Raw genomic sequence first — 14,436 nt, forward strand, 5'->3', positions numbered from 1 at the left:
CTGAAGCATTTAGCATAGTGAGAACTGAAAAGAACTAGTTCACTAGGGGATTAGTGAAATAAGTGAGAACACATAAAATGGAACACCACCCACCCACTTACATGACGGGGCCAAGTGTACGTAGAAACCTGGGCAGGTGTGCACAAGACATCGTTAAGAGAAAAAAAGCACATTACAAAACATCCTGTATAATGGAATTCCACTTTGACTTAAAATATTTATCCATAAAAAACTAGGATACTTGGGAATTCCCTCGCAGTCCAGTGGTTAAGACTTGGGCTTTCAGTGCCGTGGACCTGGGTTCGATCCCTGGTCGGGGAACTAAGATCCCATAAGCTGCATGGTGCGGAAAAAAAAAAAACTAGGACACTCAACAATGTGTTAATGTGTGCTATCTCTGGGTGATGGGATTATGAGTGATTTTTGCTTTCTGTTTGCTTAAATATACTTTCTAATTCTTTTATAGCAAGTATATATCGCTTGTATAATAAATATTTACATATGTACTTTTTTTCCCCTACTTTAGAAAACTATGATCAACTGACAGTCTTGGTTGAGCCCAGTACAGAAGGTGATTATCACACTTCCCACTGCTAGGAAAAAAAACGCATTTGTACAAGAGCCTAATTGAGCTTTACTTTCTATAATCCCCAACTTTCCAGAGCTCTGGTTAGAAATCAGCAATGAAACCTTCAGCCTTAAAAGATCATTTCTAGGGGGGTGGCAGGAGAGAAAATTGGATGAAGGTGGCCAAAAGGCACAACATCCTGGGGGGAGGGGCAAAATAGGGGTAGCGGATTAAGAGGTATAAACTATTATGTAAAAATAAATAAGCTACAAGGATATATTGTACAAACAGGGAATGTAACCAATATTTTATAACTATAAATGGATATAACTTTTTGGGTTTTTTTGGCTATACCTCGCAGCTTGAGGGATCTTAGTTCTCTGACCAGGGATTGAAGCGGGGCCCCTGGCAGTGGAAGGACGGAGTCCTAACTACTGGACTGCCAGGGAAGTCCCTAAATGCAGTATAACCTTAAAAAATTGCGAATCACTATGTTGTATACCTGTAACATATAATATTGTACATCAACTACATCTCAATGAAAATTTTTAAAAAGGCACAAACTTCCAGTTGTAAGTAGAAACTAGGGATGTAATGTACAACATGATGACCACAGTTAACACTGCTATGTGTTATATAGGAAAGTTAAGAGAGTAAATCCAAAAGAGTTATCATCACAAGGAGATATATGTATATAGATATTTGTATCTATAGGAGATTATGGATATAAACTAAACTTATTGTGGTAAGCATTTCATGATATACAGAGGTCAAATAATTATGCTGTACACCTTAAACAGTGATGTATATCAATTATATCTCAATAAAGCTGAAAAAAAGATAATTTCTAGTTTCAGTTTGATAGAAGGACCCAAAGGTTTCAACCAGAAAAACAATACCATCTTTTTTTTTTTTTTTAAACAAATAAAGCGATTTTGTCCAAATTCACTTATCTATTTCTGTGTAATTAACCATTCTTTTTTTTTTTTTTAAGAGGTCTCCCTAAGGACATGATATTTTTTATTTATTTCTTTATTTATTTATTTATTTATGGCTGTGTTAGGTCTTCGTTTCTGTGCGAGGGCTTTCTCTAGTTGTGGCAAGCGGGGGCCACTCTTCATCGCGGTGCACGGGCCTCTCACTATCGCGGCCTCTCTTGTTGTGGAGCACAGGCTCCAGACGCGCAGGCTCAGTAATTGTGGCTCACGGGCCCAGCCGCTCTGCAGCATGTGGGATCTTCCCAGATCAGGGCTCGAACCCGTGTCCCCTGCATTGGCAGGCAGATTCTCAACCACTGCGCCACCAGGGAAGCCCAACAATACCATCTTTACTGAAGGATTTTTTCTTTTTTTTGGCTGCGCCACGGGGCATGTGGGATCTTCTTAGTTCCTCGACCAGGGATCGAACCCGCATCCCCTGCATTGGAAGCGCAGAGTCTTAACCACTGGACCGCCAGGGAAGTCCCTGAAGGATTTTAACTAATATCTATTTTTAAGCCTGGAAGACTTCAACTTCAGATTATACTAAAGGGAAAAAAGAGTAGTAACACTATTCCTTAGTGAGGAAGAAAACAGAACTGACAACAAGAAGGCTCCAAAGGTGAGGGAAGAAAATATTAGAATTTCCATCAATTTATTTATCCTTTAAATTTTTTTGTTTTTCTATTTTATAATGTACATAATATGTAACTAGAGAAGAACATGATAGAAGTTCATTTTAACTGACAGGAAAATGAGTTCATTTAACTGACAGGAAGGTGGGATCACAAAGCTGAGAGGACGTGAACCAGCGTGATGGGGGGGGTTACTCCCCATGAGGAGGCCATAGCACCCTCAGCTCCCTCCTAGGAGAGGCCCAGCCCACCCTACATGGTCCTACTGGAAGGAGGGACATGGGGTACGAGGGAAGTGGCTGCAGCCCCTTCCTCCCCTGGCAAAGAGCACGGGGTGCCCAGCCTCCAAGTGTGGAGCCTGGCTAAGGGGGCAGGTCAGGGGACTGGGTGGGCTCACCCATGACTGAGCAGGAGGAAATCTGCAGGCAGTGAGGAGCATCCACACAGGGACAGCCAGACGGCCTCCCTAGCAAAGGAATGACCCGGCCCATCAGCCAAAAAGCAACCACCAGAACTGACCAGCCCCTTCCACTCCTGATTAGTGCATTGGGGAGGTTCACTGTTGATTTCCTGAGTTTGATAACTGTATGTGATAATGAAAGAGAAAATTCTTGTTTTAAGAAAAACATACTAAAGTATTTAGGAGGGGGACTTCCCTGGTGGCAAAGTGGTTAAGAATCCGCCTGCCCATGCAGGGGACATGGGTTAGATCCCTGGTCCCGGGAAGATCCCACATGCCGTGGAGCAGCTAAGCCCGTGTGCCACAACTACTGAGCCTGCGCTCTAGAGCATGTGAGCCACAACTACTGAGCCCGCATGCCACAACTACTGAAGCCGGGGCGCCTAGAGCCCATGCTCCACAACAAGAGATGCCACCACAATGAGAAGCCCCGCTTGCCACAACTAGAGAAAATCCGTGCGCAGCAACGAAGACCCAATGCAGCCAACAAATAAAGAAAAAGAAAAAAAGAAAATGGTTTCTTTAAAAAAAAAAAAAAAGTATTTAGGAGGAAAAGGGCATTATGTCAGCAACTTACTTTCAAATGGTTCCAAGAAAGATAATAGGTATATAGAGACTGATAAAGAAAATGAAGTGAAATGTTAACATTTGGGGAATTCAGTGAAGGTATGCAAATTCTCTGTACTATTTTATAACATTTCTTTAAGTCTGAAATTGTTTCAAAGTTTAAAATTTAGAAAATTTTCCAAAATAAATCCAATACAATTTGTTTTCCCTACATATGAGTCACCCACATACAATCTCAGACCCAGCCGGAGAGTAAAGGCACCAAGTGAGGGTGTAATCTGCACGGTACATAAATGATCAAAAGTCTGATTCTCTAATACGTTTTCCTTTTAAAAAATTGTAACAGTAACTGTCCCTTATGGTCTCCAGTTCTACCTTATTTAAGATCAGGCTCTAAGCTCAGAGGCAGAAGTTATGCTTTTCACAGCCAGGGCTCCCTACCCTGCATCGACGCCTGTCCCTTTGCTACGTCTTAAGGAGGCCTAGTTCGTGTGAGTGGAATTACCTTCAAAGAATAATTATGTTCAGAAAAGGAAGCGCAGATGGCAAATAGATATATGAAAAAGATGCTCAACCTCACGAGAAATCAGGGAAAGGCAAAAATCAACAGGAGACCACTCAGCTGATAGCAGGTACCAAGGGTTTTGAGGGGACAGGAGATGCAAGCTATGAAACGCTGTCGGAAGTGTGCAAACTGGGACACCTACGGGGGAGAGCAAGGTACACTCTCTAGTGAATATGCACCCAGCCTACACACCCAAAATTCTGCTTTGAAGAACACATCCTGATCTCCTAAAGAAATCCCTTCACATATGCTCAAGAGGACAGGTAGAAAATGCTAACTGCAGCACTGATGGGAATAACAAGGTGGACATGACTTAGGGGTCCACTGACAAAGGAATGGAAAATATACCGTATTCATACATTCAATAAATACAGAGGTGATAAAATGAGTGAACCCCGTCTACATGTACCACACTGTGTTAAATGACACAGTCATTATATAAATATATAACATATAAATAAATATATTATTTACATAAATCTTTAAAATATATAAAACAAGTCTACATGCTGCTTAAGGACACACAGCATGTGATGAGAGTATAAAGTCAGGGACAGGAAAGGTACAGACCAACATCTGGATAGTGGTTACCTCTGGATTCATGTGGATTAGTTGTATTAATATTATCTTCTGTACTATTTTGAATGTTTAAAGTACTTCATAATTTAAGAGTCATAATGCTTACTGCTGTGGACAGCGTTCAAGTTGGTACAACTTGCTCTTTGGATAGCAATTTGGCAACATCCACATTACGGCTGTACTTAGGCTACATCCAAAACTTCTACCTTTAGTACCGAACTGTACAAATGTGGTCGCACAAGTGTGTGGAGAAGTATGTGTGCAGATATCCCACACAGCACTGTGCATGAAGGCAAATACAACTTGATTCTATCTGCAGACCACTGTTAGAGAAACTGATTCATCCCTACAAGGGAGTGCTATGCTGCCATACAAGAGACAAGAGAGCTTTATATCTACTGATATAGAACAATCCAGGATAGACAAGTTTAAAAAAAAACAAACAGGATTTCACTGGTGGCGCAGTGGTTAAGAATCCACCTGCCAAAGCAGGGGACGCAGGTTCACTCCCTGGTCAGGGAACTAAGATCCCACATGCCACGGGGCAACTAAGCCCACGTGCCGCAACTACTAAGCCTGTGAGCCACAACTACTGAGCCCGTGCGCCACAACTGGAGAGCCCTCACACCACAACTACTGAGCCCGTGCACTCTGGAGCCCATGCGCCACAACTAGAGAGAAGCCTACGTGCCGCAACTAAGACCCAACACAGCCATAAATAAATAAATAAATAAGACAATTCATAAAAGAAATAGAAATCGTCAATAAATAGGTTTTAAAATGTTCAATCTCACTAATAAGTACAAACCAAAACGAGATGCCACTTTTCTCCTACCAAACTGGCAAAACTTTACGATGGTAACATCTAGGGCTGGTGAGGATGTGAGAAAATGGGCATCGTCATGTATTACTGGTGGAAAGGACAAGAGAGACATCCTTTTTAGTGGGAATTTGTTAAAACTTACTAAGTATTTCCCCTGTTGAACTTTTTAAACAACTTTATTAAGATATAATTCTTCTACCATGCAATTCATCCACTTACAGTTTACACTTCAATGGTGGACAACCACCACCACAATTTCAGAACGTCTTCATCACCCTGAAAAGAAATCCTGTACCTCCCCCCAGCCCTAGGCAACCACTAATCTACTGGTTTCCACAGATACGCTTATTCTGAAGATTTCATACAAAAGGAATCATACAATATTCAGCCTTTGTATCTGGCTTCTCTCACCTAGCATATTTTCAAAGTCCATCCAGGTTGTAGCACAGGGAAGTACTTCACTCCTTCTTATGGCCAATTAATATCATTGTATGCATGTAATAATTTTATTTATCCGCTTATGGACATTTGGGTTCTTTTCACCGTTTGGCTATTACAAACAATACTGTTATGGACATTTATGTACAGGATTCTGCCTGGACCTGTTTTCAGTTCTCTTGGGTATATACCTAGGAGTGGTATATATCCAAGTGCTGGGTCATATGGTAACTCTATGCTTAACTGTTTGAGGAACTACCAGAATGTTTTCCAAAGAGGCTGCATCATTTTTCATTTACAGCAGTGTATGAGGGTTCCAATTTCTCCACGTCATTACCACCTCTTGTTATTGTCTTTTTTTATTATATTATTATTTTCCTGGTTGTTTTGATTTGCCATTTTCCCTGATGACTAATGATGTCAAGCATTTTTCCATGTGCTTATTGGCCATTTGTGTCTCTTCTTTGGAGATGTATCTTTTCAGATCCTTTGCCCATTTTTTCATTGTCTTTTAATTTAACTGCCCTGTTTTTTTTCTTAAATTAATTAATTAATTTATTTTTGGCTGCTTGGGGTCTTCGTTGCTGCGCGTGGGCTTTCTCTAGTTGCAAAGAGCGGGGGCTACTCTTCATTGCGGTGCGCGTGCTTCTCACCGCGGTGGCTTCTCTTGTTGCGGAGCACGGGCTCTAAGCACGTGGATTTCAGTAGTTGTGGCACGCACGCTCAGTAGTTGTGGCTTCGCGGGCTCTAGAGCGTAGGCTCAGTAGTTGTGGTGCACGGGCTTAGTTGCTCCGTGGCATGTGGGACCTTCCCAGACCAGGGCTCAAACCGGTGTCCCCTGCATTGGCAGGCGCATTCTTATTAACCACTGCACCACCAGGGAAGCCCTAATTGCCTTTTTATTAGGACCTATTAAGTTCAAAATGTGAGCACCAGCAATCCCTCTTGTAGAAATACAGCATGTAGAAATAACTGCATGCATGCTAAAGCTGTGTGTGCCAAGATATTCCCTGGAGCACTGCTTATAATTGCAAACTGTTAGAAACCTAAATTTCTACTAATAAGGAACTGACTGAACTAACTATGGCATGGATACTGCATGGAATACCATATAAGGGTAAGATGTCTATGGCATATTATTTTTTAGAAGCTGCAGATCAAATACACAGTAGAATCCCACTTTGTTCAAAACAAAAAGCCATGTATGTGTTTGCAGGTGTCTACAGACATACTTTCTCAGCAGAGGAAAATCCTAGGTCTCTTTATCAACCAACTGGGCATCTTGTGGGGGAACAGGGGGTGGGTGGAAAAGGAAGGAAGATATTTGCCTCCTTATTCTATATAAATTTTTTTAAGTGATAGGATGATGAGTGCTATTTACTGTTTTAAAATTTTTTCCATACTTTTCAAATAATAGTATTTTTTAAATTATTACAGGAATAGGTGTCTATAGTTGCTCACCACTCTACCCCTAATGCCTAAGCACCACTCAGCACTTGGCATCAACAGATACTCAATGAAAATGTGTTGAATAAACGGATGAAGAGCAGTTATTTCTGTGTAGGAGAAAGTTCTGTTATAGTTTATTCTTCAGTGATATGATGCCTCACTTGCTGTGACTAAATTATAAGCTAATCAACAGGGTCACTTACATGATTCAGAAAATACTGCACAATTATTTCATGGCCAGCGGCAGCCGCTTCCATCAGAGGAGTGAATCCATATACGGGATCCCTGCAAGATGGAGACTGCAGTCAGATGGTGAGCAGAGGAAGCTCTCAGGGGCGGAAGCGTGCCTGCTGCAGACAAAACCTCAGCGACGCAAAGCCACCCATCCCCAGGCCCAGAGGGCTCCCTGAATGGGGAGAGATGAGAAAGTGAGTATCAACATATCAGTCCCGTGGTTTCTACCCCAGGTCTAGTCTTTTGTTCCTAAGACAATCTGTCTCCCATCTTCACTCCTCCTTAGCTGTTTCCCCCTGCTATGGCCTGAATCTCCACTTAATCACAGCAAAAAGCAGCTGTCGCCCTTCACTGCTCACAGACAGCTAGCACCTCCTCTCCACCTATCCAGATATCCTACATTTTGAGATCAACATCCTCCAGGAACCCTTCCAGGAGCTCCAGGACTAACGATCTCCTGCCCTCACTACACCTAATGCTTGCTTACGGTTAACTCAGCGCCCTCTTCCGAGTGCCCCCCACCCAGGTCCTCACTGGTTCACCTGGGCTAGAAGACAGGAAGCAAGCTAACCACTGGTTTTCATCCGTTCGAAGACACACGGTTTTCACATGCATCGCTGAAGTCAGAATGTCAATAAACGAAATACATTTTAATTAGAAGCATTTTTTTTCTTTCTTAGTGGCCTGTAAACCTACAGTGTGTTAAAACGGCTGACACCAGCCAGGGTGTGCAGTGTCAGGTGAATGCTGGGTTGAAGAGGATTATCATGGTGACATGCTTTAGACAACAACCCTACTTCCAGCTTATATTTAAAACTTATGACTGTTTTCAAAGTATCACCTCACCTGATATATAGAGAAGGCAAGAAAGCTATAGGGATTTAGCATTTAATGCATGTCAATTCAGTGCCACGCACTATGTTAGGCCCCTGTTATATGACAGAACATGTAATTCTTCTAACAGTTCTATGACATGGGCATTGCCATCCTGTTTTCAGATAAAGGAAATAAGGCACAGAGAACTTAAAATGCTGCACACAATGCCACCTGACAGATGCATGAGAAAGCTAGGACGATCCCCATGCCTCCACGCCTAGGCGGGACTGTCCCCTCTGTCCCTTTGTCTTGAGCCTGTCAAACCAAGGCAGGGGCTCCCTGCACTCCAGCCTCTAGCTGCCTTGTCAGTTGCCCTCCTCAGAGTCAGACATGACCACCCCCCTCCTGCGGCCACTTAAGACCTCGTAATCACCTCACATTGGCGTTCGCTCCACTGTCCAAAAGGAACTTGACCATCTGCTGGTGCCCAGCACTGGTGCAGTGGAAGAGGGCAGTCCAGCCTTGAATGTCCTTCATTTCTAGCTCAGCACCTTGCTTCAAGAGAACACAGAATGCTCGTTAAGGCCGCGTCTCCTCTGCACAGGGTGGGCGCCCTCCAAGCCATCACGCTGAAAGAATCGAAGTGATTACCCGAGCACACGCACGCACACAGGGGCCTGCAGTGGTTCACGTCTCTGCAGAGCGGCCGGGGGCCCCTCAGGTTTCTGGCCTGAGGCCCTCGTAGCTCACCTGGAGGAGGAAATAGGCGATGCTCTCGTTGCCACAGCTGGAAGCCAGCATCAGCGGAGTCTGCCCTTCCGGGGTCGGCACATTCACACTCACCCCCGCCTCGAGCAGCAGGTGCACGATGGTATCGTGTCCAATGTAGGAGGCATACATCAGCGGGGTCCAGCCACCACCATTCTTCTTATTCAAATCTAACTCTCTCCTAAACAAACGCAAGACATGCTAGACACGCCAGCCATCTCATAGGTGGGGTTTACCAAAGCCGGTGGCCAGGCCAGGCCAAGAGAAAGAGCAGGAAGTGCTGACATGCTGACAGGAAGCAGTCACATGCCACCCTGGATGTCACTGGCGGGGGAGGTGGGGGGAGTGACTACACTTGCCGGACAACTGCCTTTGCAAACTTCCTCAAGTTTGCCTCCCTCCTCTGATTTTTCGTTCTCATCTGCACCCTCCTCCTACCCTAAGGCCAGCAATTCTCTTTTTTGCTACCACCAGCTACATAGACGGTTCTCAACCACGGGAGATTCTGCCCCCAGGGGACAGTTGGCAAAGTCTGGAGACATTTTTGGTTGTCACACCTGGGGAGGGAAAAGCTACTGGCATCTGGTGGGTGGAGGCCAGGGACGCTGCCCAACATCTTACAGTGCACAGGATGCCCCTCACAACACAGAATGAGCCGGCCCAGGCTGTCAGCAGTGCCGAGGCCGAGAAACCCCGACCTGCAGCCTTGACTACCTCCCGCCAACAGACCAGTCCGCTAGTCCAGCACCAAGGGGAGAGGAAAGAGGAGGGGACTCAGACAGTGGACGATTTCTCCTTTGTTGTCCTACCCTACAGAAACATTCTTGGAAAAATCCGTGACCAAAGAATCCTGTCTTTCTCACTGATTTCCATTACAATTCTGGAAAAGTGTTTCCTACAGGAAAAACAATGCAGGCTTCCCAACCCAGAGTTTGGGGTCAGGGGATGGAAGTAAGACCCACTTCCAGGAGCATCCTGCCTGTTTCACGCCCCAGTCTTTCCTCCTCCACAATCCTTGCCTCCAGTGGAGGTACCAAGTGACAATCGACCCATGCAGTTCGTGCCTCTCCTAGGTACACACACTAAGCTACACCACACAGTTAGTTTCCATTCACCAGCACGTTCTACTGACCCTGGCCTTGGACCCAGGCAGCCATTTCCCAGGTCCTGATCCCAGGAATGCAGGGGTAGTCACTGGCTGGCTGGGAGAGCCACCTGGAGACCAGCCCATTCTCACCACACGCCCGCCCACATGGACAGGGAGGCGCCCCCCACCCCCACCCCTTAGCAGAGCGGCCCTGGGGTTCTGGCAACCCCCTTCAGCCGAATCCTCCCTTCTGACCCCTCCAAATCCCCCTCGGGTCCCCAGTGTGTGTTTACTGTGCACCAGCCTCGGTCTCAGCAGGTGTCACAACCCCAATCAGAACACAAACACTTCCTAGAGCCGTTCTGGACTGTGCATTTTAACAGCACACCCGAAGGCTTAAAAGCCTGTGAATGTTAAAGGAGCAGAACTATAGGTGGGGTCGTGGTGACCCTGTCGGGGGATGTGCTGCCTGCACACCCACCCGGTACAGGAGTACCAACTGGCCAGATGCTCATAAGTGATGGCTACGACCTGGGAGCCAGAAACGGGGCTTCCACGAGGCTCTGCTTTAACTCCCCAAACTGGAACTGGAAAAGGCCCAGGTAGGTATGGACATAGGTTGCTTCTCTAAGTTATCAATGAGATGATAACGGTGAGCACAAAGTGTGGCAGACAAAGTGGGAAGAGATGAGAAGATGGATCCCTTTCCAAAAATTACACTGAGTATCAAACCGTACTTCAAACAAGAAGGCGCTAAGAAGCAGTGCTGTTTAGGGGGACCTAATATGCATGTAAGATCAGTGAAAACGGCATGTGGGCAGTGAGTAAGGTGCAATCCTCCAGGTGGGGATAACCCCACCTCCTCCTCTATGGCAGAAGCTAAAGGGGAGAGGGTGGCAGGAGGGATTAAAATGAAGCTTCTGGGGAAAGAAGGCCATAGGGTGTTGCTTTCAATCTTTATTTTTGTTTTGTTTGAGCATTTCTGCAATTAGTGAAAACCGTAAAATTACTCTGGTTAAAGTAAGCCTGAAATGAACAATTTCTAAGCCTATGAAAAAAGTTTAAGCTGCCTTTTTCTTCCTCGGAATCAAAACTGCTTTCCTTATCGGCGTCCAGCATAAATCATCACTGACAACAGCCCAAGAGAAGCAGCAGTTGATCTACCCAAGGATTAAATGTCTACAGCTGCGGGCAAGGCCCCCGCTAGCTTCCTGATGGCTCCACCTGAGAGCTGAACCATGGAGCTCAAAAATGCAAGAGGAAGGAACATTTCCCAAGATCTCTTACCGCTGCACACATTCCTTCACCACTTCATACTGGCCAATGGAGGCAGCTGTGTGAAGATCCAAGGGGACGGCCAGCTCCTCCCGGCTGACCTGCGCACCCAGCCCGTGCCACATGGACAAGCTGCGGCTCAGCAGCTCCGGCTCGCTGGCTTCATCGCTGAGCTCCGACATCGCTGTGGAGGGAGGCACTGGGGTCGTTAGGTCTTTCCTTCCTGGTAGCTACACGGAGTGAAAACGGCATGGTCACACTCCTGCCCACAGCAGGCGGCTATGTCACTGCCCTGACAGACTGTTGCCCAATGTACCCAACTCCTGGGACTGACCAGACAACTTCCTTTCAATAAATATCGTATGTGGTAATTCCCTGGTGGTCCAGCGGTTAAGTTTCCGCGCTCCCAATGCAGGGGGCCCAGATTCGATCCCTGGTCAGGGATCTAAGATCCCGCAAGCCCTGCAGTGCAGCCAAAAAGAAAAAAAATTGTATGGTTCGGGCAGCTCCATCATGCTAGTACTGGTGAGCTTGTCACTAGGCAGAAAAAGAGGAGCACATGTGTCATAAACTGTGGCATATATTTTCCTTTATCGACCCCCAGGCCCCACATTCTAGAAAGGCAACTCAAGGAGCCTGACAACCTCTTGGATAGGAAGCAGAGAAATGGTAATTAGGTCAGTGGACCAAATCAGCTCTCAGATGTGGTGAAAAAGAACCCTGGGGCTTCCAGGTGGCACAGTGGTTGAGAGTCCACCTGCCAACGCGGGGGACACAGGTTCGATCCCTGGTCTGGGAGGATCCCGCATGCCACAGAGCAACTGAGCCTGTGGGCCACAGCTGCTGGGCCTGCGTGCCACATCTGCTGAGGCCCACGTGCCTGGAGGCCGTGCTCTGCAGCGGGAGCGGGAGGCTCCGCCACGGCGGGAGGCCCGTACACTGCGGCGTGGAGTGGCCCCCGCTCGCCGCAACTAGGAGGGGCCTGCATGCAGCAGGGAAGACCCAACGCAGCCAAAAATAAATACATAAAATTAAAAAAAATAAAGAGTCCTGGACTTGGAATTAGATCAAAATTTAGCTCTGCTACTTAGCATCTCCAACCCCTAGTTCCTTACTCTTTAATGGGGACATGATATTTCCAAGGACTGCAGTTAAAAACACATGGCAGAATGGACAAACAGTGGCACATCCACACAACGGAACACTACTCAGCCATAAGCAGAAGGAATAAACAGGTGATACACACAACACATGAACGAATCTCAAACGCATCATGCCAAGTGTAAGCCAGACTCAAAACGCTGCCTACTGTATGATTCCATTTACAGGACTTTCTAGAAAAGATAAAACTAAAGGGGGGACTTCCCTGGCGGTCCAGTGGTTAGGACTCCGTGCTTCCAATGCAGGGGTCGCAGGTTCGATCCCTGGTCGGGGAACTAAGATCCCGCATGCCATGTGGCGTGGTCAAAATAAATAAATAAATAAACAATACAAGTGCATGTGTTTAAAAAATTTTTTTTTAAATAAAAAAAGGATAAAACTAAAGGAGGATAGATCACTGGTAATAAGGGTTAGGGGTGGGGGGCCCACAAAGGGACTGCAAGAGGGAATTTGGGGATCATGGACCTGTTCTGTATCTTGATTGATGGACATATGACTCTATACATTTATCAAAACTCATAAACCTGAACACCAAAATGAGTAAATTTACTGTATATAAATTTTAAAAACAAATTTTGAAACAAATGGAAAGAAAGCTCCAACACAGAAACCAGGGTGTGACCAGTGTTAACCGACTAGGAATCTACCTATGCATCCATTGAATGTGGGAGAGACGAGGGGGAATGGGATAGACTGGTTAATTTGTGGGGTGACACTTTCCCCAAGATGGGACAACAGCAGGATGAAGAGCCCTTCATTCTAGGAATCCTAACCCATCAAGCCCAAGTCATCAGCTTCCTAGTAGAACCCTTAGTCCAGGAGTGACAACTGTCTCCTGTTCTACTCTGGGTGGGAAAGAACAAAGACCAAAGTGTAGAAAAGGAAGAGAAGGAGAAAACAAAGAAAACCACTTCCAGTTCAGATGGCCTAAAGGTACCACAGCGGTTCACAGATGCCATTAGCACGTCAGTCTCTACTAATGAATGCTTCCAAGCATGAGATACAGCCAAGATGGCCAAACAACAAACAAGCCACCAATTTGGGGGACAAAGAATCCGTCGGCCCTTGGCCAGAGTATGTGTAACAAAGTTCAGAGCAAAGCCCTGCTTCCTGGAACCACCTGTCCACACTGGCAGGGCCTGAGAGCAACCAGCTCTCTCACTTTTCAGGCGGGAACCCCCAAGCTGAACAGTCCAGGCCACAGAGCCTGGATAAGAATCCAAATAAGCTGAGTGTCAGTTCAGCACTCCTTTCAATACACCCCTCAAGCCTTTTTTGGGTGTGTTTCTTCTACTCCAAATGCCTCCTCCAGGGTGGGACCCATGTTCTCTCTCCTTTTATTGGAGGCTCACCGGTCTGACACCCTCCAGAACGCTGAGGAGCAATCAGAATCAGACCCCCACTCCAGGAGCCCATGGAGGGAGACCTCGGATGCCAAGAGACCATAAAGCTATTGGGTTGGCCAAAATGTTCGTTTGGTTTTTTTCCATAAGATGGCTCTAGTAGAGCTTAGTTGTCTTTAACTTCATTTGAAACAATTTTGTTAGATTGTATTGTGACAGCTGCCATATCAGCATGCATTTAAAAAAAAACTTATCAAAATTGGTGAATTTTTGTGTAGCCGTTTTAACAATGAAGATGGAAGACAAAAAAGCAACATTTTCAGCATATTATGCTTTATTATTTCAAGAAAGGTAAAAACACAACCGAAACACTGCAGTGTATGGAAAAGGTGCTGTGACTGATCGAACATGTCAAAAGTGGTTTGAGAAGTTTCATGCTGGAGATTTCTCACTGGATGATGCTCCAAGGTCAGGTAGACCAGTTGAAGTTGATGGTGATCAAATCAAGACATTAATTGAGAATGATCAACGTTATACCACATGGGAGATAGCCGACATACTCAAAGTATCCAAATCAAGCACTGAAAATCATTTGCACCAGATTGGTTATGTTAATTGCTTTGATGTTTGGGTTCCACATAAGTTAAGCAAAAAAAACCTTCTTGACTGTATTTCCACATGTGATTCTCTA

The 14,436-nt window shown here is 45.5% G+C and overlaps 1 protein-coding gene across 6 annotated transcripts in view; it reads right to left on the reverse strand.

Annotated features, from left to right (window-relative positions):
- ANKS3 (ankyrin repeat and sterile alpha motif domain containing 3) overlaps window positions 1-14,436 on the reverse strand; it is a 29,020-nt gene that overhangs the window by 12,917 nt on the left and 1,667 nt on the right. For 3 of the 6 annotated variants that reach the window (XM_036824978.1, XM_036824976.1, XM_036824977.1), the window contains exons 2-5: window positions 11,254-11,471; window positions 8,862-9,060; window positions 8,545-8,666; window positions 7,265-7,346 (exon numbers count right to left, since the gene is read on the reverse strand). In XM_036824978.1, the coding sequence (XP_036680873.1) occupies window positions 7,265-7,346; window positions 8,545-8,666; window positions 8,862-9,060; window positions 11,254-11,423 (573 nt within the window). In that variant the 5' untranslated portion in view covers window positions 11,424-11,471. Of the gene's footprint in view, window positions 1-7,264; window positions 7,347-8,544; window positions 8,741-8,762; window positions 9,062-11,253; window positions 11,472-14,436 lie in introns of those variants that run through there. The other 3 variants (XM_036824981.1, XM_036824979.1, XM_036824980.1) reach the window with 3 other exon arrangements.

Source organism: Balaenoptera musculus, chromosome 15 (genome assembly GCF_009873245.2).
Source record: "Balaenoptera musculus isolate JJ_BM4_2016_0621 chromosome 15, mBalMus1.pri.v3, whole genome shotgun sequence".
Classification (NCBI taxonomy): domain Eukaryota; kingdom Metazoa; phylum Chordata; class Mammalia; order Artiodactyla; family Balaenopteridae; genus Balaenoptera; species Balaenoptera musculus.